This window comes from Lampetra planeri, chromosome 42 (assembly GCF_965212315.1).
Source record: "Lampetra planeri chromosome 42, kcLamPlan1.2.h2, whole genome shotgun sequence".
NCBI lineage: Eukaryota > Metazoa > Chordata > Hyperoartia > Petromyzontiformes > Petromyzontidae > Lampetra > Lampetra planeri.
Genome location: NC_136148.1, coordinates 9,778,687 through 9,803,918, shown reverse-complemented (window position 1 = coordinate 9,803,918; position 25,232 = coordinate 9,778,687). Strand labels below are relative to the sequence as shown.

The 25,232-nt window shown below is 47.4% G+C and overlaps 1 protein-coding gene across 2 annotated transcripts in view; it reads left to right on the top strand.

Annotated features, from left to right (window-relative positions):
- CEP192 (centrosomal protein 192) overlaps positions 1 to 25,232 on the top strand; it is a 126,767-nt gene that overhangs the window by 27,851 nt on the left and 73,684 nt on the right. For both annotated transcript variants that reach the window (XM_078613902.1, XM_078613900.1), the window contains exons 7-20: positions 380 to 547; positions 765 to 921; positions 1,922 to 2,082; positions 10,723 to 10,993; positions 11,291 to 11,440; positions 11,878 to 11,942; positions 12,888 to 13,175; positions 14,781 to 14,952; positions 15,631 to 15,770; positions 17,217 to 18,357; positions 20,548 to 20,692; positions 22,328 to 22,520; positions 23,189 to 23,789; positions 24,094 to 24,260. In XM_078613902.1, the coding sequence (XP_078470028.1) occupies positions 380 to 547; positions 765 to 921; positions 1,922 to 2,082; positions 10,723 to 10,993; positions 11,291 to 11,440; positions 11,878 to 11,942; positions 12,888 to 13,175; positions 14,781 to 14,952; positions 15,631 to 15,770; positions 17,217 to 18,357; positions 20,548 to 20,692; positions 22,328 to 22,520; positions 23,189 to 23,789; positions 24,094 to 24,260 (3,819 nt within the window). The remainder of the gene's footprint in view (positions 1 to 379; positions 548 to 764; positions 922 to 1,921; positions 2,083 to 10,722; positions 10,994 to 11,290; positions 11,441 to 11,877; positions 11,943 to 12,887; positions 13,176 to 14,780; positions 14,953 to 15,630; positions 15,771 to 17,216; positions 18,358 to 20,547; positions 20,693 to 22,327; positions 22,521 to 23,188; positions 23,790 to 24,093; positions 24,261 to 25,232) is intronic.

Here is a 25,232-nt window from a genome sequence, read left to right as displayed (position 1 = left end):
ACCATGTGTCACTAATGACTTTCATAGCAGGAATAATATCGTTGTGATAGTAGCACAATGCCCAACGAAATACGTGTGCAGCAGTTGCTATTTGCTACTACATTTAGGTTTTTGCACGATGCTCGTGCGAGGTTAAAAACACCTTGAGATACCGTGTGTTTTAACAGATTTGGGAGATTGTCATATGTAACACCTGCGCTTTCTGCTGTGCCAACTCGCTGTGTTATAACTGACCACCACTCTGCTCATTGTGGGTAGCTTTGTTGCTCTGCCTCCAGCTTGCATACATACACTTTACAAAGTTATACGTCGGCATTGTGGCTAAGAATGCATCTGTGCCTTGTGTTTTTGTTGTTGTCTGTGTGTGTGCCTGGTGTAGGATGCATTTGAGATGCCACGCAGGCGAGTGGCTGGCGCGGGCAGGGACTGTGCTCACACCAGCGATGACGAATATGACAAGGACGATAACGATCACGAGTTTGATGACGTGGTCGTCGGCGGCAGGGACTTTCCTGTGCGTCGTGTGGACACCAACGGTGCTATCTTGGCAAGTGATGGCACCTCCATTATAATACACCGTGATACTGCTCATGATGATGGTGGTGTTGCTCACGTTGATACTACCAATGATGATGGTGCTACTTACGATAATTGTGCTGCTTACGATAATGGTGCCTTTGGTGATTGTCGTGCTGATGATGAATGATGATGATTGATTGATTTATCAATTGATGATTATTGATGATGCTATCGTCCCCATCCAGGTGTGCAACCGGCCAGGTCTGGAGGGAGGCAGCTCGGATGAGGCGGAGCGTGACGGCCGCCCGAGGGCTTGTGGCAGCACCGGACTAATGGAGGTGGCCGCCATGGAGCCCCGCATCTCTGCTGAGGGCTGGCACCGTGCTGCCTCACCTGATGCAGGTAGACTCCTTCCACTGTAAGGTTTCACACTGGTCCACGCAGCCCAACATCACCAGACATTTTTTTACACATTTACCAATTTACCTCCATTTAAATACAAATTAAAGAGATATAAATTGCACATGCCTAATGGTTGCGACAGACGTTCAGGGTGATTCTAAACACTGCTGAATCGAATTGAGAGATGTGTGTGTAAGTGTGTATCCCAGTAGCCCTTCATACGTGCTCTCTAACAGCACTTGCCCCAACAGTCTGTTAAGGCTATACGGGGGGATCTTTGTCCCAGTTGGGAGCAGAAGTGCAAAGGTTAGTGTGCTGCGGTATGTACCCAGGTTCGATTCTCGCTCACAGCCAACACCAGTGACGAATATCTGAAACGGTCTTGGGCCTCTCCTAGGTCGACTCGGCCGGTATTGAAACATCACCACTGGGGAGACAAAGGCGTTCGGGCATGGTGCTGGCCACACACCCCCTCGTGTACCGTTCCAGTCTTCATAGGTGCTCACTACCAGCACTTGTCCCAACAGTTTGTGAAGGTGATATAGAGCTCTGATTGAGGGACACTATCTGTCACTTGGATGTGTAGTTTCGCATTGACTTGATTTGTATTGAACGGAGAAGACTGGTGTATACTTGGAAAGGCAGACCTTTGGTGGGTCGCGATGGCCAGAGTATAAGAAGCCCTGCTCCAGAGGACATAAACACTGTTTCACCAGTCATGGCCATCCGCGAACATTGCTCTACAACTCAAAGCCAAGTTGAAGTGTTTCCCTTGATTAAATGAGCTTGGGGTTGGCACTGACAGATCTGAGCCAGTGGTGTCGATTTCCCCTCAGTAAGAAGGAGGTCGTACTAAGGGAAAACTGACCCCTGTATTCGGAATGCGACATTTCCATTGCTGGCCGAGGGATCATTGCTGCCTCGCACTTATTTAATTTTAACCCATTGTGGTATTAACCCTCTCTGCTAACGGCCGGGCTGTACGCCTTTTGTTGTTCAGGGAGCGGAGAGAGTGGCGAGGCACGAGGGAGAGAACATGGTGATGGTAACGGAGGTTGGGGCGTTGATGCCTCTCCGCCGGAACCCTGTCTGCTGACGCGCAGCGTGGCTGGGGAAGAAGTGAGGACGCAGGCCACACCCTGGGGCTCACTTCACTTGCAGGTGATGGCCGGGGCTGGCCCAGCGCGTGCAGTGGCAAAGGAGACACCTGGGGTAGAGACAGAGGTGGTTTTCCACCACCTGAAACTAAATGAACAATGCGAACACCAACACTAAAAAGATAACAAAATATTATTGGTGGGACCTTGTACAGTGCCAAGAAAAAATTGTGAACCCCTTAGGATTTTCACATTTTACATATTTCAAACCTAAAAAATTATTAGATCTTAATCTAAGTCCTAATAATAGATTAAGATAACCTGATTAAACGAATGACACAAAAACATGATACTCTTTAAACATTTATTCATCCTCAAATGATTCTACATTCAATAACCACATGTGAAAAAGTATGTGAACCTTTAGATTCAGTAACTGGTGATACACCCTTGAGCAGCAATGACTGGAACTATGCATTTCTTTTAACCGTTGGTCAGTCTCTCACATCGGGTTTGCAGAATTTTGGCCCATTCCTCCTTACAGAACGCCTTAAACTCTGTGTGTAATGACAGGGTGACACCTGCCGACCTGTAGGGGTAATTACGGTTATAGCTGCATTACATAATGTCTTATTATGAAGGGACGTATCTGGGGTAAAGATCAAGGGCAGAGTCAGTCGAGAAGCTCCGGGAACCAACCCGAAGGTTCTGGAAAGGGGGCGTGGCCAGAGGTGGAGCTTGGCCACGCTAGGCAGATATAAGGTGCACCGAACCTCTGGTTTGGGGCTGTTAGTGTGGGTCTGGGTTCTGGTTGCGTCACTGCCGTCGTCATCTCTTTGTCTTCGACCACGTGGCTATTCTTCTGCAATACCAGCTCCGTCGCCACCGCTACGCTCGTCAACCAGCCAGCGTAGAGCAGGAACGGAGATGGGCTGCGTGTTTGGACAGCCTAGGTGTAGCCGCGTTACGAAGTGTATCGCCCTGTGTCCTCTTAATAAATAAGAAGCCTTCTACTAGACGTGTGTCGGAAGTCGCTCACTCCACATGGACAGCTCGCTTCAGGTCCTGCCACAACATTTCAATGAGGTTTAGGTCCGGATTTTTACTAGGCCATTGTAAAACATGGAATTTCTTCTTCTGCAGCCATTCTTTTGTAGATCTGCTTTTGTGTTCAGGATCATTTTCGTGCTGCAAGACCCACTTTCGGTTCAGCTTCAGCTCACGGACAGATGGCCTGACATTCTCCTCTAGAACCTTTTGATATAATGCAAAATTCATGGTTGTGTCAATGATGGCAAGCCGTTCAGGTCTTGAGGCAACATAGCATCTCCAAACCGTCAAATCCCACCACCATGCTTGACGGTTTGGATGAGGTTCTTCTGTTCGAAAGCAGCGTTTGGTTTTTGCCAAACATAACGTTTCTCATTGAGGCCAAAACGTTCTACCTTTAAATCGTATATCCAGAGGATATTGTTCCAGAAGTCTTGTGGATCATCCGTGTGCTTTTTGGCGAACTTCACACGGGCAGCAATTTTTTTTTTTTTGGAGAGCAGTGCTTTCTCCTTGCTTATCCTGCCATGAATGCCATTTTTGTTCAGTCTTTTTCTGATAGTTGAGTCATGAACACTCATATTAGCCAAAGCGAGAGTAGCTTGCAAATCCTTGAATGTTTCTCTGGGTTCTTTGTGACTTCACTGATGATTTTCCAGTTTGTTCTTGGAGAGATTTTGGTAGGACGACCTCTCCTAGGTCAAATGACTGTGGACTTGAACTTTCTTTATTTGTAGACTATCCGTTTGACAGTGGATTGGTAGAGCCCCAAATCCTTAGAAATTTGTTTTAACCCATTTGGAACTGAGTAGAGGTTTAAGAATAGGTTTTCCCCTTTTTTCTGGCAACAAAACAGGTGTTAAGATGTTAAAACACCAAACTGAAACCTTTTACAAGGAATCATGTCTGCATTAACCACAATACTTGTGGTCAGAATGCAAACAAAAACATACTCTGATAATATATGCATTGTCTTTGAAACTGATTGGTCCACACCAGAGACAGCTTTCTTTCGAGCCTAGTCTCAAACGGTGTTAGACCAGAGGACGTCAAAAGGGGAAAACCTATTCTCATATTTTAGTACTGGCAAAGGAGGTCCCAAAAGCAGGGGTTTACTTACTTTTTCAATACCCTGAACCTTAATTACTCATTGTTTGTTTAATTCATACATAATTTAGTTTCAAAAGACATGTAATTGTTTGATATAAACCCTTTTCGATATTTAAGAAGAGACTGGGTTTGATTCAAGAAGGCTGTCATGGTAAAACTATGGAATTTCCATAATTATCATTGGGGTTCACAAACGTTTTCTCGGCACTGTAGGTGTGGCCCAGGGTTAGGGGTTAAGGTTACAGGGGGAGATACTATTTGTTTTTTTCGGTAAAGTCACATAGGTAAAAAAGAAAATAAATTAATTAAATCACGACGTTTCGGAGGCAACACAAGCTTTCGTCTTCAGGTGGAACCGTCACAGCAAGATTACTGTATCAAGTGCAGAGCTCTAAGAGACACGAGATTATATACAGGTTAAGGGGGGGGGAGCAGCCAGGATGGGCCGTGGGAGGGGGGGGCTAAGTTATGCCGCATTTTGTTATGCTGCAGGGGATTAGGAGGATGGATGAGCGGATGGGCGGAGAGAAGTGTGCCGTGGTTGAAAAAATTACACACATGAACACGGTTGAAAAACGGAAGCAGTATTTAAGCTGACAAACTGGCTGCCTTGCAGTATACTGCAGTAAACCATAAGGCTGCTAAAGTTGAATTTGGTTTAACTTGGTTTAAAAAGGGCTAATCAAGCTGGGAATAGAAAACAACTGGAAGAAATGGAAATGGCTGTAAAATTATAAGGCAGCTAAAGTTTGACTTGGTTGATGACATATTTCCAATGATTGCTTAATTTAAAACCATCCTCTCGGTTGAAGTTGTGTCTATGTTTGTATATCTGGATGGCTTCATGGACAAATCTTTGGTAGTATCCGAGAGGTTTGCAGAGTACTTTGGTATCGGAGAAAACAATATCATGAGAACCCGCTGTGTTGAAACAATGATCAGCTACGGCCGAAGAATTAGTTCTACCGTGTTTCAAATCTGATTTGTGCTCGTGAATTCGGTCAGAAATATGTCGTTTCGTCTCCCCGATATAGCAGTCACCGCAGGTACAACTCAATTTGTAAACACCAGGGTACTGCAAGTCAGGAATGACATATTTTACAGATGGGATCAGATCACGAATTTTGTGTACTGTATTAAATCGGACCTGGATCTTGTGTTTGTTTAGAATTTTGGAAAATTTTTTGGTAACGCCTGCTATGTATGGCAACGTGATGGTTTTGATCTGAGTTTCAGGTGGTTGTTTCTGTATGGTGGGAGACACAGCTTGGCGGATAGTACGGTCAGAGTATCCATTCATCTTGAGGACCAGATGTACATGTTTTAATTCACTGGCCAGGTGGTGTTGGTCAGAGATGCAATGAGCCCTCTGGTATAGTGTTTTTATGAGGGAATTCTTTTGAGCCGGGTGGTGGTGAGAATCAAGCTTCAAGTAGGAATCTGTGTGGGTGGCTATTCTTAGGTTTTTTCGGTAAAGTCACGTAGGTAAAAATTTGAAATCAATATTAATAAAAGTAAAATAAAAGAAAAATATAAATCACGACGTTTCGGAGGCAACACAAGCTTCCGTTTTCAGGTGGAACCGTCACAGCCACGACAGCTGTATCAACATGGCCTCCCAGCATTGAACCACTTCTTGGACCACATCAATTCCAGACACCCATCCATCAGATTCACCATGGAAGTGGAGAAAGATGGTAAACTACCATTCTTGGATATTCTGTTTGAGAGGAGACCTGACGGATCCTTGGGACATTCTGTCTACAGGAAAGCCACCCACACAGATTCCTACTTGAAACCGGATTCCCACCACCACCCATCTCAAAAGAATTCTCTCATCAAAACGCTATACCACAGAGCCCATGGCATTTCTGACCAACACCACCTGGCCGGTGAATTAAGACATGTACATCGGGGCCCTCAGGATGAACGGATACTCTGACCGCACCATCCGCCAAGCTGTTTCTCCCACCATACAGAAACAGCCACATGAAACTCTGACCAAAACTATCACGTTACCATACATAGCAGGCGTGACCAAAAAGATCTCCAAAATTCTAAACAAACATAAGATCCAAGTTGGATTCAGTACAGTGCATAAAATCCGTGATCTGATTCCATCTGTGAAGGATGTCGTTCCTGACTTACAGTATCCTGGAGTCTACAAACTGAGTTGCAGTTGTGGTGATTGCTACATTGGAGAAACGAAACGTCATGTTTCTGATCGTGTCCGCGAGCACAAGTCAGATCTGAAACACGGTAGAACTGATTCTTCGGCCGTTGCCGATCATTGCTAAAACTCGGTGGGCTCTCATGAAATTGTCTTTTCCGAGACCAAGGTGCTCTGCAAACCTCCTGGCTACCATCAAAGGTTTGTACACGAAGCCATACAAATATACAAACACAGACATAATTTCATCCGTGATGATGGTTATAAACTGAGTAATCATTGGAAAGATGTGATTAACCATGCAAAAAAGATTTAACTACACTTATTTGGACCATCTTATTTGACAGACAACTATTACAGGTTACTGATAGACAGCCAGTTTTGTTTTACCAGGTTTAGTTTTTTCTTTTTTCACACTTTTGTTATGTAGGCTAGGCGTTAGTCACAAACCGCACCTCTCCATAACAAAGGCTCAGTCTTTTGTTATGCAGTCTATTCTTAGTCTTAAGCCTCACCTTACCATATTAATAAAAAGTGTGCCTTTCTGGGCCCTTCCCCCCTCAACCATTATATATACGGAGTGAGAGCTCTTGTAATCTCTCATTTACTTGATACAGCTGTCGTGGCTGTGACGGTTCCACCTGAAGACGGAAGCTTGTGTTGCCTCCAAAACGTGGTGATTTTTATTTTATTTTACTTTTATTAATTTTAATTTCAATTTTTTACCTACGTGACTTTACCGAAAAAACCTAAGAATATGAATCCTTGCAGTCACGAAAGCTTAAAATCTAGAATGTGTGGGTGGCCTTCCTGTAAACAGAATGTCCCAAGGAGCCATCAGGCCTTTTCTCAAACAGAGAGTTTGTACTCGTGGATGGTTGCCTACCTTGTTGGTTAGGGTTAGGATCGGTGAGAGGTTTGCGACTGGTGGGTGGTCGGATAGGGTTAGGATTATTTGGACAGCTAGTACTACACCCAAGCAACACTCGCATCTATAATCAAAAATAATTTGTGTTTACTCAACATGGTCCCCTGATGGAGGGTTTAACTTAGACAAGGCTTACACCTAGACACATACCAGTTAATGATATCATTGCCCGAGTAGATGTGGCTCTCAAGGGCCTGGGTCACATCGCTGCAGACGTAGCAAGATCTGAAATCGCTGCAACCCTCAAACGCTAAGATGCCAGCTAGCAACATCAGCAAAGATAAGCGTTTTGAATTAGCTCAATTAAAAAAGAGGGATGACATTGTCATCCTCTCAGCCAACAAAGGCAATGCCACTGTCATGGACAAAATTGAATACAACAACAAAATTCAAGAACTACTCAACGATGGCAGCTATACAAAAATAAAAAGAGACCCCACCAACAGCCTCGCCATTAAAACCAACAAAATAATTTCTGATTCAACCGCATTAATTGATCAAACCAAACAGTTCTCGTTGAAACCTTCTGCAGCCAGGCCACCAAGATTATATGGCTTGCCAAAGATACATAAAGAAGATACACCTCTTCGTCCCATTGTCTCTACTATCAACTCCCCCACCTACAAACTGGCTCGTTTATTGTCTGAAATCTTGCAGCCTTTCACTGGAAAAACCACCTCTGCGGTACTAAACTCTACTGACCTGGTATTGACAATCAAGGGAATGTCCCTGTCCCCAGACGACCTGCCTGTCAGTTTTGATGTGGTTTCCTTATTCACCAAAGTTTCTGTACCTGACACCATCGCAATCATTGAAGACTTGGTTCATCAAGGACTGAATACTGGGGTACCCCCCCTGGTGATACACTGCTTAACCAATACATACTTCACCTGGAATGGAACTTTCTACAAACAAATTGAGGGCACCCCAATGGGCTCCCCCCTATCTCCGGTTGTAGCCAACGTTTTCATGGAGAAATTTCAGACTGACGCCATCCAGATTGCCACTCTACGCCCGACCTTATGGAAGAGGTACGTAGATGACATTTTTGTCATCTGGCCACATGGCCGGCCTGCTCTAGACCAATTCCTCGACCACATCAATTCCATACACCCAGCCATCAGATTCACCATGGAAGTCGAAAAAGATGGCAAGCTACCCTTTTTGGATGTCCTAATTAAAAGGAGACCTGATGGTTCAATGAGCCCCTCTGTCTACAGGAAAGCCACCCATACGGATGCTTACCTAAAACCGGATTCCCACCACCATCCATCCCAGAAGAATTCCCTCATCAAGACTCTATACCATAGAGCCCAATGCATTTCCGACCAGGAACACATTGCCAGTGAACTCAAACACGTATGCCATGCTCTTAAGGCTAATGGTTACTCCAACTACACAATCCGCAAAGCCATCACTCCAACCATCAAGAAGGATCCTGTTGAGGAGCCTTTCAAAACCATCACCTTACCCTACATTGCTGGGGTCACAAAAAAGATCTCCAAAATCCTGATTAAACACAAGATCCAGGTCCGATTCAACACAGTACATAAAATCCGTGATCTGGTCCCGTCTGTAAAAGATGTGGTTCCAGACATACAGTACCCTGGCGTCTACAAACTAAGTTGCCTCTGTGGTAGCAGTTACATTGGAGAAACCAAACGACATGTCTCGGACCGCATCCGTGAACATAAAACAGACTTGAAACACGGTAGGACAAACACCTCAGCTGTGGCAGATCACTGTTACAATTCAGTGGGCTCACATTACATTGACTTCTCCAAGACAGAGGTTCTCTGCAAGCCATCTGCCTACCATGAGAGATTCGTTCATGAGGCGATCCACATATACAAACACAGAGACAATTTCAACCGAGAAGATGGATTCTGGCTCAGCAATCATTGGAAGGACGTAATAAACCATTTCGGATCTTAACTGATTGTGTTCACGTTTACGGTGACTTTCAGACCGCAGTCCACTCACTGGCATTGACTATATATCTTGTATTCTCCGCAGGGAATGTATTCTTTGCTCCGCTGCAAGTCTCCTATCACCACTCTCCCATGGACATATTTCGTTGCTTCCTCTTAGTATCTTTTACGCGACGGTCAATGGTATAGTGTATAGCAGATTGTATAATAATAAATAGTATAAAATTATAATGTTTAATACAATGTATAAGGTAATATATAGTATCGTAATTATATAGTGAATATACAGCAGTGTGATATATAGTAGGGTGGGTAGAATAATACATAGTGTAATATTACAATGTATAGTCGAAGGTATAGGGTGGTGTATAGTAATACAGTATATAATTTAATGTTGAGTTTGTTTATGGCAGTATATAGTACGGGGTAGACCCGTGTGATGTAAGAGAAAAAAGTTTAGCTGGAAGCATATTATATTTTTTGCGACATAGAATTGTAATGTATTACTTACTGTTAGTAGCTCAGCTTATTGGAGAGTATATTTAGTATACTAATACTATGTAGTTGATACTTTAGTTTTTTACGTGGTGGTTTAGTTACTGCAGCTACATACTATTAACATTCCTTCCCTTTATTAATGCTACCCCTATCCCCTCCCTTTGATGCTGCTAATCCTGCATACTGCATAATGCACGGGCATAATGACTTTGAAAACCCCCCACCCACCTCCTACGCATTTCACAAGTAGTACTAATCCCATATCTGCATTTACCATAAATATGCTAAATTCCTCTTGATATGCAAATTATTTTGTCAAGGTGCTCTTCCCCCTCCAACCCAGCTTAAATATACGCTCCAAGCCTGGGGTGTTTCATTCAGACGCTGTCTTCCCGACAGACCTGTTCTTCACCTGAGGACGGCTGCTTGCGTTATGGCCGAAACGTCGTGAGAATTATTTTATTATGTTTTATTTGTATTATTTTATTATTTCCCTTCTACGTGACTTTACCGAAAGAACCAAGAAGAAGGCTTACACTGCCATGCCATTGCCTTGTCCCTCTCCACATACTTCGAGCTATAGCCAATGATCCTGCCAGTGCCATTGGCTTGCAGTGGCCAAGTGCTTATCACTACCCCAACTGTAACGAACACAGTTAACCCTTTCCCATTCTGATGACGTGTACGTATTTGTACATCGTTAGTATTTCTTCTAATTCCATTCCGATGACGTACATTCCGTCATCGAAACATACGTCATCGGAACGGAATTGGAAGTGAAAGGCCATGCAGGAGGGCATATGGCACAGTTTGTCGCCAGCAATCATAGAGTGCGGTCGTGTTGCTACAGTTTTCTGCGGTGAGTACAATGTCTTTAAAAACAGCGGCACTACGCCTCTAAATGAATTGAATGCCGAACCGCTTGTGCGTTCCGAGATTCTAAGTAAACGGGAACCCACCCTGAAACTTGCAGATGTCTCTGAACGGGGAAGGGTTAACGTGTGAAATATGCTGCAGCGGCTGGTGTGCGGAGAGCGAGAAGGAGAGGCAGAGGGGGAGAACGACAACGATGAGGCTCGAGACAGCAATGAGAGCGACGAAGGCCAGGGGGAAGGTCTTGACTCCATGTACCTCCTGCCGAATTCCACCGCATGGCTCGGTGGACGAGTGAGCGGAGACGTAACGGGAGTCGAACCGGTATCATCCACGTCGCTGTTTCGCTCGGACATCGGACCACCACAGGAAAGAGGGGACTGGACCAGGATTAAAGAGGAGCAGGCACACGGGGGTGAGTACAAGTGTGGTCGGGTATGCAGGCAAAACACGGAAGTGCTGCATGTGTGTTTGTCTCCTGGGTGTTTGTGCTGTGTGTGCATTTGTCAACTCGGCCTTAAATGAAATCCTGGTTGCGATGGATAAGCACCAGCGCTGGGGAGCCAAAGGAACTCAGATATGGTGCTCACCACACCACCCCACTGTGCCATGGTGGCCTTCACAGGCACTCCATAAGCACTTGTCCCAACAGTCTATGTAGGCCATACATGGTACCATTGATTTTGTACACGCATTGTCCTTGTGGTTGCAGGCCCAGATGTGTGTCCGGGCGTGGTCTACCAGGACGAACGAGGCGAGTGGGTGACTGACCTGGCATTCTTCACGCCGCTGGACACGCTCACAGACACGTACGGGGGCCTTGCTCACGCCACCTCCAATGACGGCGACTTCATCTCTGGCAGTGAGTAGGCACATGGAATGTACCATCTCTGCGTAGGTTGGATCAGTGAGTGGCCACACGGAATATACCATTACTCAGTGAAGTGGATCAGTGAGTGGGCATATGGAATGTATCATATCTGTATGGGTTGGATCAGTGAATGGGCACACGGAGTGTATGTAGGTGTATTGAACTTCTTTCGCACCGTACATAGCTAACCATGCTAATCGGAGGTGTGCGAATCGGAGATGTAACATCTCTATATAGGGTGGATTGATGAGTGAGTACGTGGAATGTACCATGACGTTATGGGGTTATTTCGGTGAGTGAGCATTTGGATTGTACCATCATGATGCAGGGTGGATCAGTGAGTTAGCAGATGAAATGTAGCAACACAATACTGCGGTGTCTCAGTGCCTGGTGATCCACCACTGACCCCACTGTGTCTTCACGAGCAGATGATGTGGCTGCACTCATGGACGCTGATGAGGAGGCCTTCCTCAAGGAGAACCCTTTCACGCAGGTATTGTCTCGTGTTGTGTCGCTACAGTTAAACACTTATATTTTCTTTTGACATTGAGTGATATGGGGGAACTGTAGCACGTCTTGTTTGATTTTATATTTATAGAGCGCCTTAGCTCAAGGCGCTTAACATAGTTTAAAAAGTAGTAAAAATTGGGGGTGTGCAAGGGCCGAGGAATGAGTGACTGCAACAGAGGGCACATGGGAGTCACGAAAGCGCTACAGGGGAGGGACGGGACAGAGTGAAGGGGCGAGGGGAGGTAAGAGGAAGGGAATGGGCAATGGAGAAGAGGTCAGGCTTTAAATGAGGAACGGAAGGAGGTTCAGGAGGAACTGCTTAATTTATAGAGGAAGTTGATTCCATTGAAGGGGTGCAAGCAGGGAGAAGAATCAAACGAGATTGTGCACAGGGAGAAGGAGGGACAGAGGGTGACGCAGATTAGATTGGGAACGAAGAGGAGGGGTTATGGAAGGAGATGAGAGAGATGAGATAAGGTGGGGAAAGGCCATGGAGAGATGTATAGACCAGTGTAAGGTATTTGAAAAGACAGCGGTGTAGTAAACGGGAAGCCAGTGGAGTTGAAGGGGGAGAAGCGAAGTGTGTGAATTAAATTGGAGACTGACTAACCCACGGGGGAAGCAGCAGCAGCAGTGGCACTGCGGTGTGGATTCCTGGCAAGGCACCGCGTACAATGTCAGGTGCCAGGCACGGCGCTCACCAATGCTACGCGGTGCCAACACCGGGGCAACTTAAAGTAATTGGCAATCGGTTAACTTGCTGACACGTTTACAGTAACTAACCATCAGCTTGCGTAAACATACTTAATTCATTTATTCGCGAGCATGGTTTAATCCGCGACCCATATAATTCTTGGGTAGAGTTTTTTTTATTTTGGTCCAGGTTGCGTCATCCTTTAACTGCCACTTGTTGCGGCGGTGCCTGCAGCTAGAGACGTGCGAGGGGGCGACGGTGCCGACCACCGCCGATGGTGGTAGTGTTGACGATATCACAGCAGCCGCGGCGACGTTGGCCGATGTGACACTGGGCATGGGCGACTCGTCGTGGCGCCTGTTGCCCGATGGCCACATGCAGCTGCGGGCCTCGCTGGCACCGGACGGCGGTGGTGACGAAGAGGAGGCCGACGCCTACATGCGACTCTCACTTGGCACGTTCATCCGCCAGCGTTCAGAGGCGCTGGGCTCGCTCTGGGGCAATGCGGCTTCCTCCATGAGGGTAAGTGCCGGCAGGGGGCAGAGAGTGGAGGTGCTGCTGACTGGCACAGTACAATTACGGTTTGATTAATGTGGTTTCTTAGGTAGAGGTAGGGAGCTTTACGGCCCACAGCCACTTGAGGCCTGCCACGTTGAAATTGCCTGCAAATGATTTTTATCTGAGACTGCCAGCATCTTGATCACACTAATCATGTATTCTGGTCCTAGACGAGTGCTTTTGACCTGGCAAGACCATCTAGGCTAGCACGCTCAGGTACTTCTGGCACGGCAATGGCCTCTTTACTGACAGAAGTGACTAAGGTATATGTTAATGCGTGGCTCACCAAATGTATTTGGAACTCCTAGTCTGTTCGTGGTCTAAGGGGTGGAACGCAGTCATTAGTACACACTGCACTATGGACATAGTGAAGTTTAATTTCCTGCCCTCCCATCACCTTCCCCACATTCTTCACCAATCCACACTGACCAATGTGGAGAAGTATTGTCAAACAACCCCAATGACTGAAATGGTGTGGGGAGACCTTCGTCTGGAAGTGAATTTATGAAGGGCTGGAAATAATAATAAAAATTGTCACGTCACTGTATCTGCTTCTGTCCGTGCATGTTTCTATGTTTCTGTGTTTCTGTGTGTCTGTGTGTCTGTGTGTTTGTGTCTGTGTGTTTGTGTCTGTGTGTTTGTGTCTGTTTGTTTGTGTGTCTGTGTGTTTGTGTGTGACCCTATTTACGGACCACGTGTGTGTGACCCTATTTTTATTATTTACCACTAAACTACGTGAAAATATTAAACGAAGCTTGTGCCGGAGGCCCCGAGGGGACTTTGGCGGAACCAGGAGACTGAATCCACTCTGACCATCTACATTATTCTACGTTAAAAATGCGGGTTCGGAGAGCCGTACGGCGTGGCAAGGATGGGTGGTGGTCGCGGGTTGCTAAAGAGATTGTCTGCCTCAGGAGCCCTCGATCACAAATCACTCTTTAATTCCATCCAAAAAGTTACTTGCAGTGCCACACCTATCACCATCTTTAGGGGGAAAAATGATGATCTGATGTCCGACATTTCTGTGAGGTCGGGGCGGTGGGGGGAATCCCTCAGCCTGGAAAAACATCACGCGGCAAAGTGGGGGATGATCCTGCTGAGGCTACGGTGCCACCCCCTGTGAGTGTGGCTGAAGTGTCATCTGTTGAAGTACAGAAGGCGATCCAGAGTCTAAGACGAGGAAAAGCGCGAGGCCGAAATTATCCCCCAAGCGAAATGCTGAGAGGGTGGGTGGCGTTTGTGCGCAGACTGCCCTATATGACATCGAGGGCAGAGGAGCGACGCTCACAACAACAAACGGAGCAGCAGGTGGCTAAAACTCAACAAGTTGGCACAGTAGAGGGCACAGGTAGTGCATCGGCCAGTCATCTAAGTCAGTCGATCCATGGCACCTGGGTCTGTCCCGTCACTGACCTGCCGGTGGCCATTCGACACTTCACGTGGCCTTAACGTGCACATAATAACCTGGCACAAGCGCCATGGTGATATTACCACCACTTAGTGGCAAATGGCGGTTGTTGCTAACCATATTTACACTCCGTGTCTGTGCGTCTGTCCGTGCTCCCGTAGCCGTCATTTGGCTATGACATTGTGTCCCCCGAGAGGCGAGCGCCGTTTGCGCTGCTCCGCATGTCGGACGCGTCGTCCTGCTGCTCAGATGCCACCGCCGAGCGAACACTGCAGGATGGGCGGGACGATGGCGAGGACAGTGGAGATGGCGCAGAGCTCACCTTGTTTCCTGGTCAGTGTTGACAGAATCGGTGATTAAATTAATCATCGACTGTGAATTATTTGAAGTGAATGATGACAGCGAGTGGACGAAAATCATCAAGCATGACAATGAATATGACTCCCCACCAAAGATTAAATCCTGACTTGACTGATAAGACAAAATTAACTTGTCTGAATGAAGACTGCAGTGCACTGAGGAAATTAAAAATGGTAATTGGCTGTGTATTCATATGAAACAAGTTACTAAGTTCATGGATTTGCAGACCTGAAAAATTATATTGACATTAGGTGAGGATTTCTTGGATGAACAAACCGTCTAAAATTGCTTATTCTTTTTGTCACTCGTGTATGGAACCAACCAGATGGCTCTGTTTAGACCCTTAACTTGCGATCCCAATTCATCTTTCATCTGGGGTCGATAAATTGTATACCACTCTTAAAGTATTGTTGTCCTGAAAGTGGGGGACTGCCCACTGTCGTGCGAGTGTGAAATTTCCACCGCTGATTCCAAGCACAAGTCATTTGACCTTCCGGTGATGTCGGTAACAGACATCGCCCACGTGCGATCCAGGCTTAAGAGGAGTTTTGATTTTAGTGATCATTTATCTCTTAAGGCGTCCTTCACACTGCCAGAGGAAAGCCTCTCATCAACAGCTGCACTCAACCCTCATCATTCCTCTGTGCTCAGTATCGGTGGAGGAGGCGGTGTCACCGGCGCCTATACCGTCGCAGACGGTGCTTTTGTCACCGGCCCGAACACCGTCGAGTGAGGAGGCCGGGCGGCGTGGCGCGTCTGGGCGTGAGCAAGGACAGAAGGGGGATGGAGCGGTGAGACGGGGGGGAAAACACAGTCATTGGGCGAGGGTTAGAGTTGTGATTGGTATTAGGGGTTGAAATTTCGGTTATTGTTTGAGTTGTGTTTGAGTTTATCAGCACTTGAGTTGATTTGATTTGTTACACAGATGATTCCATTTTGCCAATTGGCTGGCTATTTAATAAGGGATATATGTGGTGCATGAGCACACAGCTGCTCAAAATACAAAACCATAAAACATGCAAAGAACGAATACAGGTTTCTCAAGGAATATTGCGCAACAAACAAACGAGGGATTCAACGGTTGAAAAAGACTAAACAATGTGAGAGCAAGAGGTACCAGAAAAAATTGGGTACAAGCGCGAGTGAACTTTGCGTTCAGATAAAATAGGAACACAATAAACTAAACTTTTTTTATTTTACCAGGCTTGGCCCACTGGGCTATACATCTAATTTTCAGATGTTACCTGGCCTTTAATGGAAATTTGTAAGACAAATACTCTAAAAAGCATGTTTCTGAATGGGGAGGGAAAAACCAGAGGACCTGGATAAAAATCCACGTGACCACGGGGAGAACATGCAAACTCCAAATATACAGGCATCAGGGTCGGAATTGAACCCACAACCTCCTATATACCAGGCAAGGTAGTTAACATCTTGCCACTGTGACGCCCAAAAAAATGGATAGTGAAGGGATATGAGTGGCAAGGGTGTTCCAGAAACGTGCAGCAGCAACACAGAAAGACTTGTAACCAAACAGAGTTTTAAGAAATTTAATTTTCAGTCAGAATAAGGAGGCACTTCTGAGGCTACGGGAGATAGGAACTGAATGGTCTTTTAGGTAATTGGGTGACTTTTTTGAAGAGGGCATTTAGGATGAACACATGCCAGTGATGGTCTCTCCAGATATCCAGGGGGACAGATTTGAATTGATGTACAGTTTACAATGATTAATTCAAAACGGAAAGCAGTGCTACACTGTGAAGAGATGTTATAGGGTAGGTTTGTAAGCTTGGCCTTGACATGGGTTGTGGTTTTGAATTCATGTTGGGGTTTAGGGTGGATTGTAGTTGGGATTATAGGTCAGCGGTTAGAATAAGGATTGACAGCTGTTGTCAATAGTTTTTTGTGGCGTTCAGAGTCCTTTGTACATTATATGATACGATTCAGGTTTGGGATGAGCATGTGTCACAGGCCTCTGATTTTGTGCTGTGTTTTTATAGGAGAGAAAATATTCCTCGGATATTGTTTCCAGTTAGGTTATGGTTAAGGTTGTGATGTTGTGGTTATGATTGAAGTTAACTGTTGTGTTTTGGTTGAGGAATTATGGGTTGGGCTTTAAGTCCGAGTTCATGGTTAGATTGTCATAAAGGTTGGGGATTGTAATTGAAATTATAGATTGAGTTTATAAGTGACTGCGACTGGGGTTGATAATATTTTCATCCTCTCTGTCTGTGTAGGCCACCCACCCTGAAGAATCTGTGCTACACATCAGCAGCATCGCATCGGCCATCGCCAATGCGTCTTTGAACGCTGACCCCATGCAGCTTGCGGCCATGATCATGCATCTTTCAAACAAGGGCCACCGGGCCCAGCCACCTGGAGCGGTCACCAGTCCCACCCAGTGTCCCCTGGCGCCAGACTCGAGGCAACTGCTTTCCGTTGAACCCCGTGAAAACCTCACGGCACCACCACCATCATCAATGTCTTCATCGTCATCGGTGGCACCGTCGGGTGTGAAACCCAGAGAGCAAGATGCCGGCTCCGGTTCACAACCTCCTGATGACGGTGCGGATGCTTTGAAATCGGTGACACCAGAATCACCGCTCATCTTGTCCCCGTTTGGGGCCGTTTGCGAAGCGTCGGCGGCAGTGTCTCTAACGGACGAGCCTCTGTCCGTGTCTGCATGGTGCGCGTCCGTGTTTGGCGCCGGCGGTGGCAGCGTGCTGGCAGAGGAGAGTCGCATACTGGAGCGCACCTTCGACTTGGAGAAGTACCTCAAGCAGGTGTCGCTCTATGACGACGGCAATGAAAATACGAAGGAGGAGCGGGGCAGTGTGAACTTCGCCGCCACCGCCAAACATGCCACCTTCGCAACCACCGCTGCCGTCATCGCCCCCGACCCCTCGACCGCCATCCCTGCCCGTGAGCCAGGAGATGAGACACTGACGTTACCGCCACTGAGCCGGGTCGCCCGGCCAGGCGACGCACGTGAGAAACGGAGCCGAGGCGCCGGTCCCAAAGACGTTCCACCGCCGGTGTCGGCTCGAGGCTCAATGGTTGGCGTAGAGGCACGAGCGGAGAAGCCCAGCACGAGTGAGCGATCGGCGAGGCCATCGGACCTGCGGCAGAAGGAGTCTAAGGTTTCGGCAAGCAGACGAGCGTCGGGGGCTAAGACAACGGCGAAGAGGGAGAAGGTCGGGGAGCGCACGGTGATCGTGGGAGGGGACTCGTTGGTGCCAGGGGCTTCGATCGGAGTTGAGCAGCTGCTCGCTGGCACCGGAGGGAAATCGCGCACGCAGCAAGACGGGACCTGGAGCCACAAGGGGGAGAGGAACGTCCTCCAGAGAGACGTCCGGACAGCGGGGAATTCCACCGATGGTCAGAGACATCTTCTCAGTCTTCTCTTCGTGATCCATGTAACCAGTTTAGTTTTTGTTTAGTTTCTTGTCCTTCGCCCACATCTCCGATCAATACAGTTGGTAACGTATGGTGCGAAGGAAGTTCACCATACATACATATGTTCAAAGAGAGATCCTTGCGGGCAGCACTTGTCCAACATAGTCCACACACCTTCACAGTGCTCATCGCGAGATCTTTGCATCAAATCTAATGGTGTTTGTGGAAACCATACGGATGCCATTTACTTCCTGGCTGCAGTCCCGTGCTGCATTAAGGAAGTGAATTGGGAATTGAGTCCGTGCTTTCAGAAGCCAATGTGCGTGATGGGATAAAACTCTCTGCACATAAAACAAATATATTTTGTTTACCCTTCCATTACAGGTTTTAAATTGTCTTCAGAGCATAGGTATTTGATTTTGTGCCAGCAGTGCCAAATTATTTAACATATATTTAGATAAATCTTCCTGTTTTTTCCCAGCGATCAGATGCATCTTCCTGTGTTATTTTGGTGATCATTGACATCTTACTGTTAACACTAAGTGATCAGATACATAGGTAGGCGTCAGTCTGGGTTACTTTCCTGTAGACAAAATGGCTTATTAAGCCATCTGGTCTCTTTCTGATTAGGACATCCAAGAAAGGTAGCATGCAATCTTCTTCTACCTCCATGGTGAATTTGATTGCTGGGTGTATGGAATTGATGTGGTTGAGGAATTGGTTCAGAGTCTGTCGGCCATGTGGCCAGATGACAAACGTGTCATTCACGTACCTCTTCCACAAGGACGGGCGTAGAGTGGATGCCTGGATGGCGTCCATCTCAAATTTTTCTATGAAAATATTGGCTACAACCGAAGATAAGGGAGAACCCATTAGGGTGCCTTCAGTTTGTTTATAGAATGTTCTATTCCAGGTGAAGTAAGTGTTGGTGACGAAATTTTTCACCAGGGCCACTACATCAGTATTCAATCCTTGTTGGACCAAATCTTCAATGATTGCAATGGTATCTGGCACAGGAACTTTGGACAAAGAAACTACATCGAAACTAACGAGAAAATCACCTGGGGACAGTGAGATGTCTTTAATTGACGATGCCAGGTGAGCTGAGTTAAGTACAGAAGAGGTGGTCTTACCAGTGAATGGCTGCAAGGTCTCAGACCAAGGCCGTAGCCATGGAGTCAAAATTCGGGGGGACCAAATCTTCCAGGGCCTCTGGGTTCCCTCACTAGGATGGACTTTTTATTGATTTTTTACAATAATGTCTAATAGTGTATTGTATTACATTGCTGTTTTTTTCTTTTTTACCTTTTATTGTTTCATTGTATGTAATGGCAGAGATTAGTGATTAATAAAGTACAACCATAACCACAATCATATATATTCTATTTTATAGCAATATATTGGGGGGGATGTTTCCCCCCCATGTGTATCCCCCAATATATATTATAATTATGGCCTTGTCTCGGATAGATAACGGGCCAGTTTGTAGGTGGGTGAGCCAATGGTGCAGACGATGGGACGAAGGGGTGTACCTTCTTTATGGATTTTTGGTAAGCCATATAATCTGGGTGGTCTAGCAGCAGAAGGTTTTAATGAAAACAGTTTGGTCTGTTCAATTAATGAAGCTGAATCAGTGATGATACTGTTCGTTTTTGTAAAGAAACTGTTAGTGGGATCTGTTTAAATTTTTGTGTAGCTACCATTAATTAGGTCCTGAATTTGATAGTCAGTAGTTAAAGGGATGTCATGTTATATTGGTCGTACAAATCTTTTAAAACATCGTCAGTATTCAAAACCATAGACTGAACCGGCGTCAAACATTGCACGAGCACTGTCTGTGATCCTCTACTGGGACCATTGCTGCTTGAGCACCACAGCATTATGGCACAACATCACAGCACGATCAAATAATGTATTTTATCTCAGCCTGGATAATACTTGGATGGGTTACCACCTTGCATGCCATGTTTGTCAAAGATGGCTGTGGGACTGCTCTATGGTGGTCATTAGAGGGCTGTGCAACAAAATTCAATGTACTTTGATTCTATGCTCTCACATTTATGCTCCTTGCCTTCGCAAACACACTGATCAGCAGGAAAGGAGAGGCTCTCTTCCAGCAGTGTGTACACGTGCTTGAGGTGTGCTCATTCCTGCTAATGGCGTGCTTGGCAGAGCACAACCTGGGGTCAAGCGAGCCATGGGGAGGGCAGCCCGAGGAGACTTTTCTGTTCCGCCCGTCCACGTCGCCGCTGTCTCACTCGTCGCCAGGCCAGGGATCTGACACCAGCAACTCTCTCAGCACCAACACCGCCCCCAGGTAAAGCTCAATTCACCATCGATATCGCCATTACCTTCATATCCACCGTTTGCTGCAACGCATCCATCACCATCAGCGTCACAACCATCATCCTTACTGCCACCAAGGTATTTCCTCCTCTATCCTCGCCAGCATGTGTGGTGTTTCATGTGTGGTGTTGTGCGTGTATAGCATCGTGTTTGTTTTCATGTGGTGTTGTTTTGTGTGATGCCACGTTGTGTACTTAGTTATCATGTGTAGTACTGTCTAGTGTGTGGTACCATATGGTTTTGTCATGCTTAGTACAGTAAACCCTCTCTTGAAAACCCTCTCCGTGTTCTTGAAAAACGCTTGCGAATGCAAAATTTGCGTATGCAGAAACCTTGTTCTAATGAGAAAAATGGGGTTTCGTTCCTGGTACGTGTGTACATGGGGGAAATGGTAAATGTTAAATAAACAAAGACGACAACAAAAAATATTCAGAACAATGTTTTTTTAAAAATTCTCTTTAATAATGATGATTGACAAAGATGGAGGTGGTGGTGAGGAATTCAGGAGGATGACTCATCAGTAGATGCAGGTGTTTGATGACAATGCAGAGTTGTTATTTTAGCACTCTGGGGAGTGCTAGCCACAACACTTTCCCAGATTGCATTCGCGTTCTTTTTAATGGACCTCACAGTCGACTCGTTTATACCAAAACGTTTCAATAAGTCGACTATAAGTAGTGTAATGAAGGAGCACCATCCCGGGGATGCCAGAGGGTAACGAGTACGTGCACGATTATGTCATCGGGATCCAATCCGAGAGGGGGGATATGATCGAGAAGGTTCCCCGAGGGGGTGTGGCCAGAGGCGGGGCTTAGCTCCGCTGAGGGGGATATAAGGGAGAGCGGGGGGGAAGGTTCGAGGTCAGTTGGGAAAGCCTGGGTTCCCTTCTCCTCGCCACGGGCCACGTGGTGGATCTTCCCTCGAAGCTCGCCTCCGCTTCCAGTGCACCGTCAGCCAGCGGCGAGGCCGGAGAGTGGAGTGAGCCTCGTGGGAATGTGGAGAGAGAGAGAGAGAGAGGCGCCTCGTCCACGGTTTGGGAGAGTGTAGCCATCGGGAGGGGAAGTGAAGCTGTGCTGTACCGTTGTGAATAAAGAAGCACCCAACAAGCATTGTCGTGGAAATACTTTATTACAGGAGTGTAATAAAAGACTCCATCAGGCACTGCTGGTCTCCGTTTGTTTTTTATTCAGGTTCTTCTCCGCACCCCTCTCCGCACCCCACTGGCCTCCTCAGTGTCGTCTCGCGCACGCTCCCTCTCGCGTGCCACGCATACTCTCTCTCTCGCGTGCCACGCACGCTCCTCCGTTAGCTCCTCTATTCCCGCACTCCGCACACCGCTGGCCGACGGCATGCTGAGGTCCTTCGGCCTCGTGGCCGATGGCGCGGATCTTTCTCACCACCCAACGTGGGGGGTAGGGGAGGATTTAAGAATTCAGCTCATGGTTTCAACTGCCGTGCTGGGTGGGAAATTGGACTGGCAGATTGCAAGTCCAGTCTGCTTAGCATTGCATCCCTCCAGTATGTTTCATTGTGTGGTAATAGTATGTAGTAGCGCGTGTGACGCCAGGTTTGCTCTGGTGTTGTGTAAATGGCTGTGCGTGCGCAGCGTCGTGCGTGACGACCGGGCCGGTGGGACGTCTGTGCCGTGCGCCACTCCAAGCGTGAACGGGGCAGTCGGCCATGCGTCCCCTACCTCCCCGTGTGACCCAAACCTCAGCCGCCTCACGTACCTGTCTGAAGGTGACAGCACCCTACAGAACAGCATCTGCTTTCCCCCGCATCCCATCTCCACCACCAAGGTGAGCCTTGACCACTGCAGCACGTTCTTCAATAAGAGTACCCTAAAGAAGGAAACTGATATTACGGGTAATGTTGTTGCAATAGCCCTTCTTCACAGTGGAGAACATGGGCCATTTCCTGACACCTCACCTGTTTTATAAATATGACTCTTTTGGGCATTGTTATTGAAGAACACGAGTCTTTTTCGTGTTTGTACACCACTGCAAATACAGTATCCCAGATGTTTTGTTTTTTATAGTGGAGAACGTGTCCTAATGCCTCCCAACCTGGGTTTTGTGGGTCAGCTGATGATGTGGGATCTTTTGAGATGTTTGAGGCTGAGAGGAATTAATAGAATTCACCAACCCTGCCTCCAGAGCACTTCAGTACAAATTTGAGTATTAAGTATCCAAATGTGACTGCATCACAAAATGATGTACAAAGATTAGGAACACATGCTGGAAGAAGAGGTGATGGTGAGTGGACAGGGAGATGGTGAGTGTATGGTAAGATGGAGAGAGAGTTATAGGCAGAGTAAAAGGGACAACATTTAAGGGAGTACTTGTAGACATGCACTGAGTCTGCAGTGCAGAATGCCTAGACCACAACATAAAGGATCATTCTCCATATGAGTTGGCGCTAACAGTACCTGGCCTGCCACCCATGTGCGTGCGTGTGTGCTCCGCAGTGCAATGAACTCAGCACGACCATCGTGTCGAGCAGCCCCACGCCAGACCTGGATGCTACCCTGACCCCCGCGTCCAGCGGAGTCGAGCTACAGCACAGCCCTCACCAAACCCTGCGGCTGTCCTCCACCACCTCCTACCACCATGTCGCCAGTTCTGGCACCATCCGGTTGCCACCCGACAGAGTTACAGACCCCGGGAAACTGGCAGCCCCTCTCCGAGTCCTGGCGTCCAATGCCGTTCCGACGCTGCTCACGGCGCAGTCTCTGATGTCCTCGGCGGCGCTGGTGCAGCGCTACCTGACGGACAACATCACAGCCGACTATCCCGGCGCGCTGGCCACGCCACACTACACGGTCCCGCCGGCCCCTATCGTGCCGCCGGCCCCCACCGTGCCGCTTCCGTCCTCGTGCCACCTGCACTGCGTCGCCGGCGTCACCGGGGCTGCCTTCCCGACGGCGGGATTCATGAGTTCGGTGCCGGCGGTGAGCTGCACCGCCGCGAGTGCCGGACTGTACAGCATGCCGGCACTCGCCGGAATCCTTCAGGGGGCGCAACACGGGCTGCTTCCGGGAACTCATTCTGGAATGGTGCACATGCTGGGTGAGCAGAGATATAATTGCAACCTGTGCGTGCGTGGCATCTGGTATCACCTACGGTCAAGACTGGGCATATGACGATGTCTTGATTTATGAATTAAAATGGTTATGCTCTCGCTTCGTGGATAAAATTGTGTATGTAGAGTGGAGAGAGCTGTACAAGCAAGATAAAATCTGAAATAATACAAACGGGAGGGTATTATAAGACAATAATAATTGCTTGAATAGAATTACATCCCGAATTGTGATGGCTGAATTGCTATGGGGGTGAATCTCCAAATGCGTACTAAACAGCCATGTCCGTGCAGACCTCGGGGCGACACCGTGCCGCGTGCTGGTGCCGGAGGAGCTGGGCTTCCCCAATGCGTGCTGCGTGGGCATCGCGGCACAGACGTCGCTCAATGTTTACAACCCCACGGAGCGCTGGCTGCAGGTGTCGCTGTGCCTGTTGAGTACCTCCATCGACGGCGAGAAGGTGTGTGGTGCGAGGTGGTGTGTGGTGCGAGGTGGTGTGTGGTGCGAGAACGTGCGTGCCACAAGGACGACGTTGTTCTCGGCCAGAGCTGGAGGATAGGGCAGCTGGTGCAATAGATAGGCCAAATTTACATTCTTTGACGATGTTTTCCATGGATGTACCAGTCAAGGAATGGCTCCCTATTGGTCAACCCTTGGTATGCGCATTATCTGGTGATTACTGCCCACTCTGAGAAGGAGTTGGAGATGCTACTGTTGAACCTGGAGCGTGCTACTAAGAGATGGGGCCTTATCATCAGCCCCACAAAAACAAAGGCACCTGCCTGGGTATTATGTATCATCAAACACTCCCCTCCCTCAACTCATGAGTGATGGGGCAGTTGTGGAGACAGTGGAGAAGTTTCCATACTTGGGCAGTGTGCGTATGACCAGCTTCGGTTTGGCAGCTGAGGTCTCACTCCGATTCAGTCGAGCGGCATTATCTTTTCATCAGCTACGTAACACTGTATGGAAGCTACCTGGCCTGTAACTCCATACAGCTCTGGGTGTTCTCGGCTACAGTTATGCCCTCTCTTAGCTTTGTTTGGAAAAACGTGGAGCCCTCTAAAGCAGGGGTGGGGTGCGTCCGGCCCGCGGGCCATATAAGGCCCGCAAAATCATTTAGTCTGGCCCTGCCAAGGCAACCACAGGCAGGACTCTAAATTCAATGAATCTAGGAGCAAACCCGGAAAAGCAGTTGCGAGTAGCAACATCATCAATACCAGCTAACATCACACGCCTCACCAAAGAGAAGCAGTTCCAGTCATCACATTAGGGGTGAGTTAATTGAATGTTTGACCAAATATAACAGGCTAATTTTGAAGTTGATAATTTTGTATGGCCCGCGAATGATGTTTATAAATATCAAAATGGCCCTTGGCAGAAAAAAGGTTCCCCACCCCTGCTCTAAAGGAACATCTGCGCCGGTTTGAAT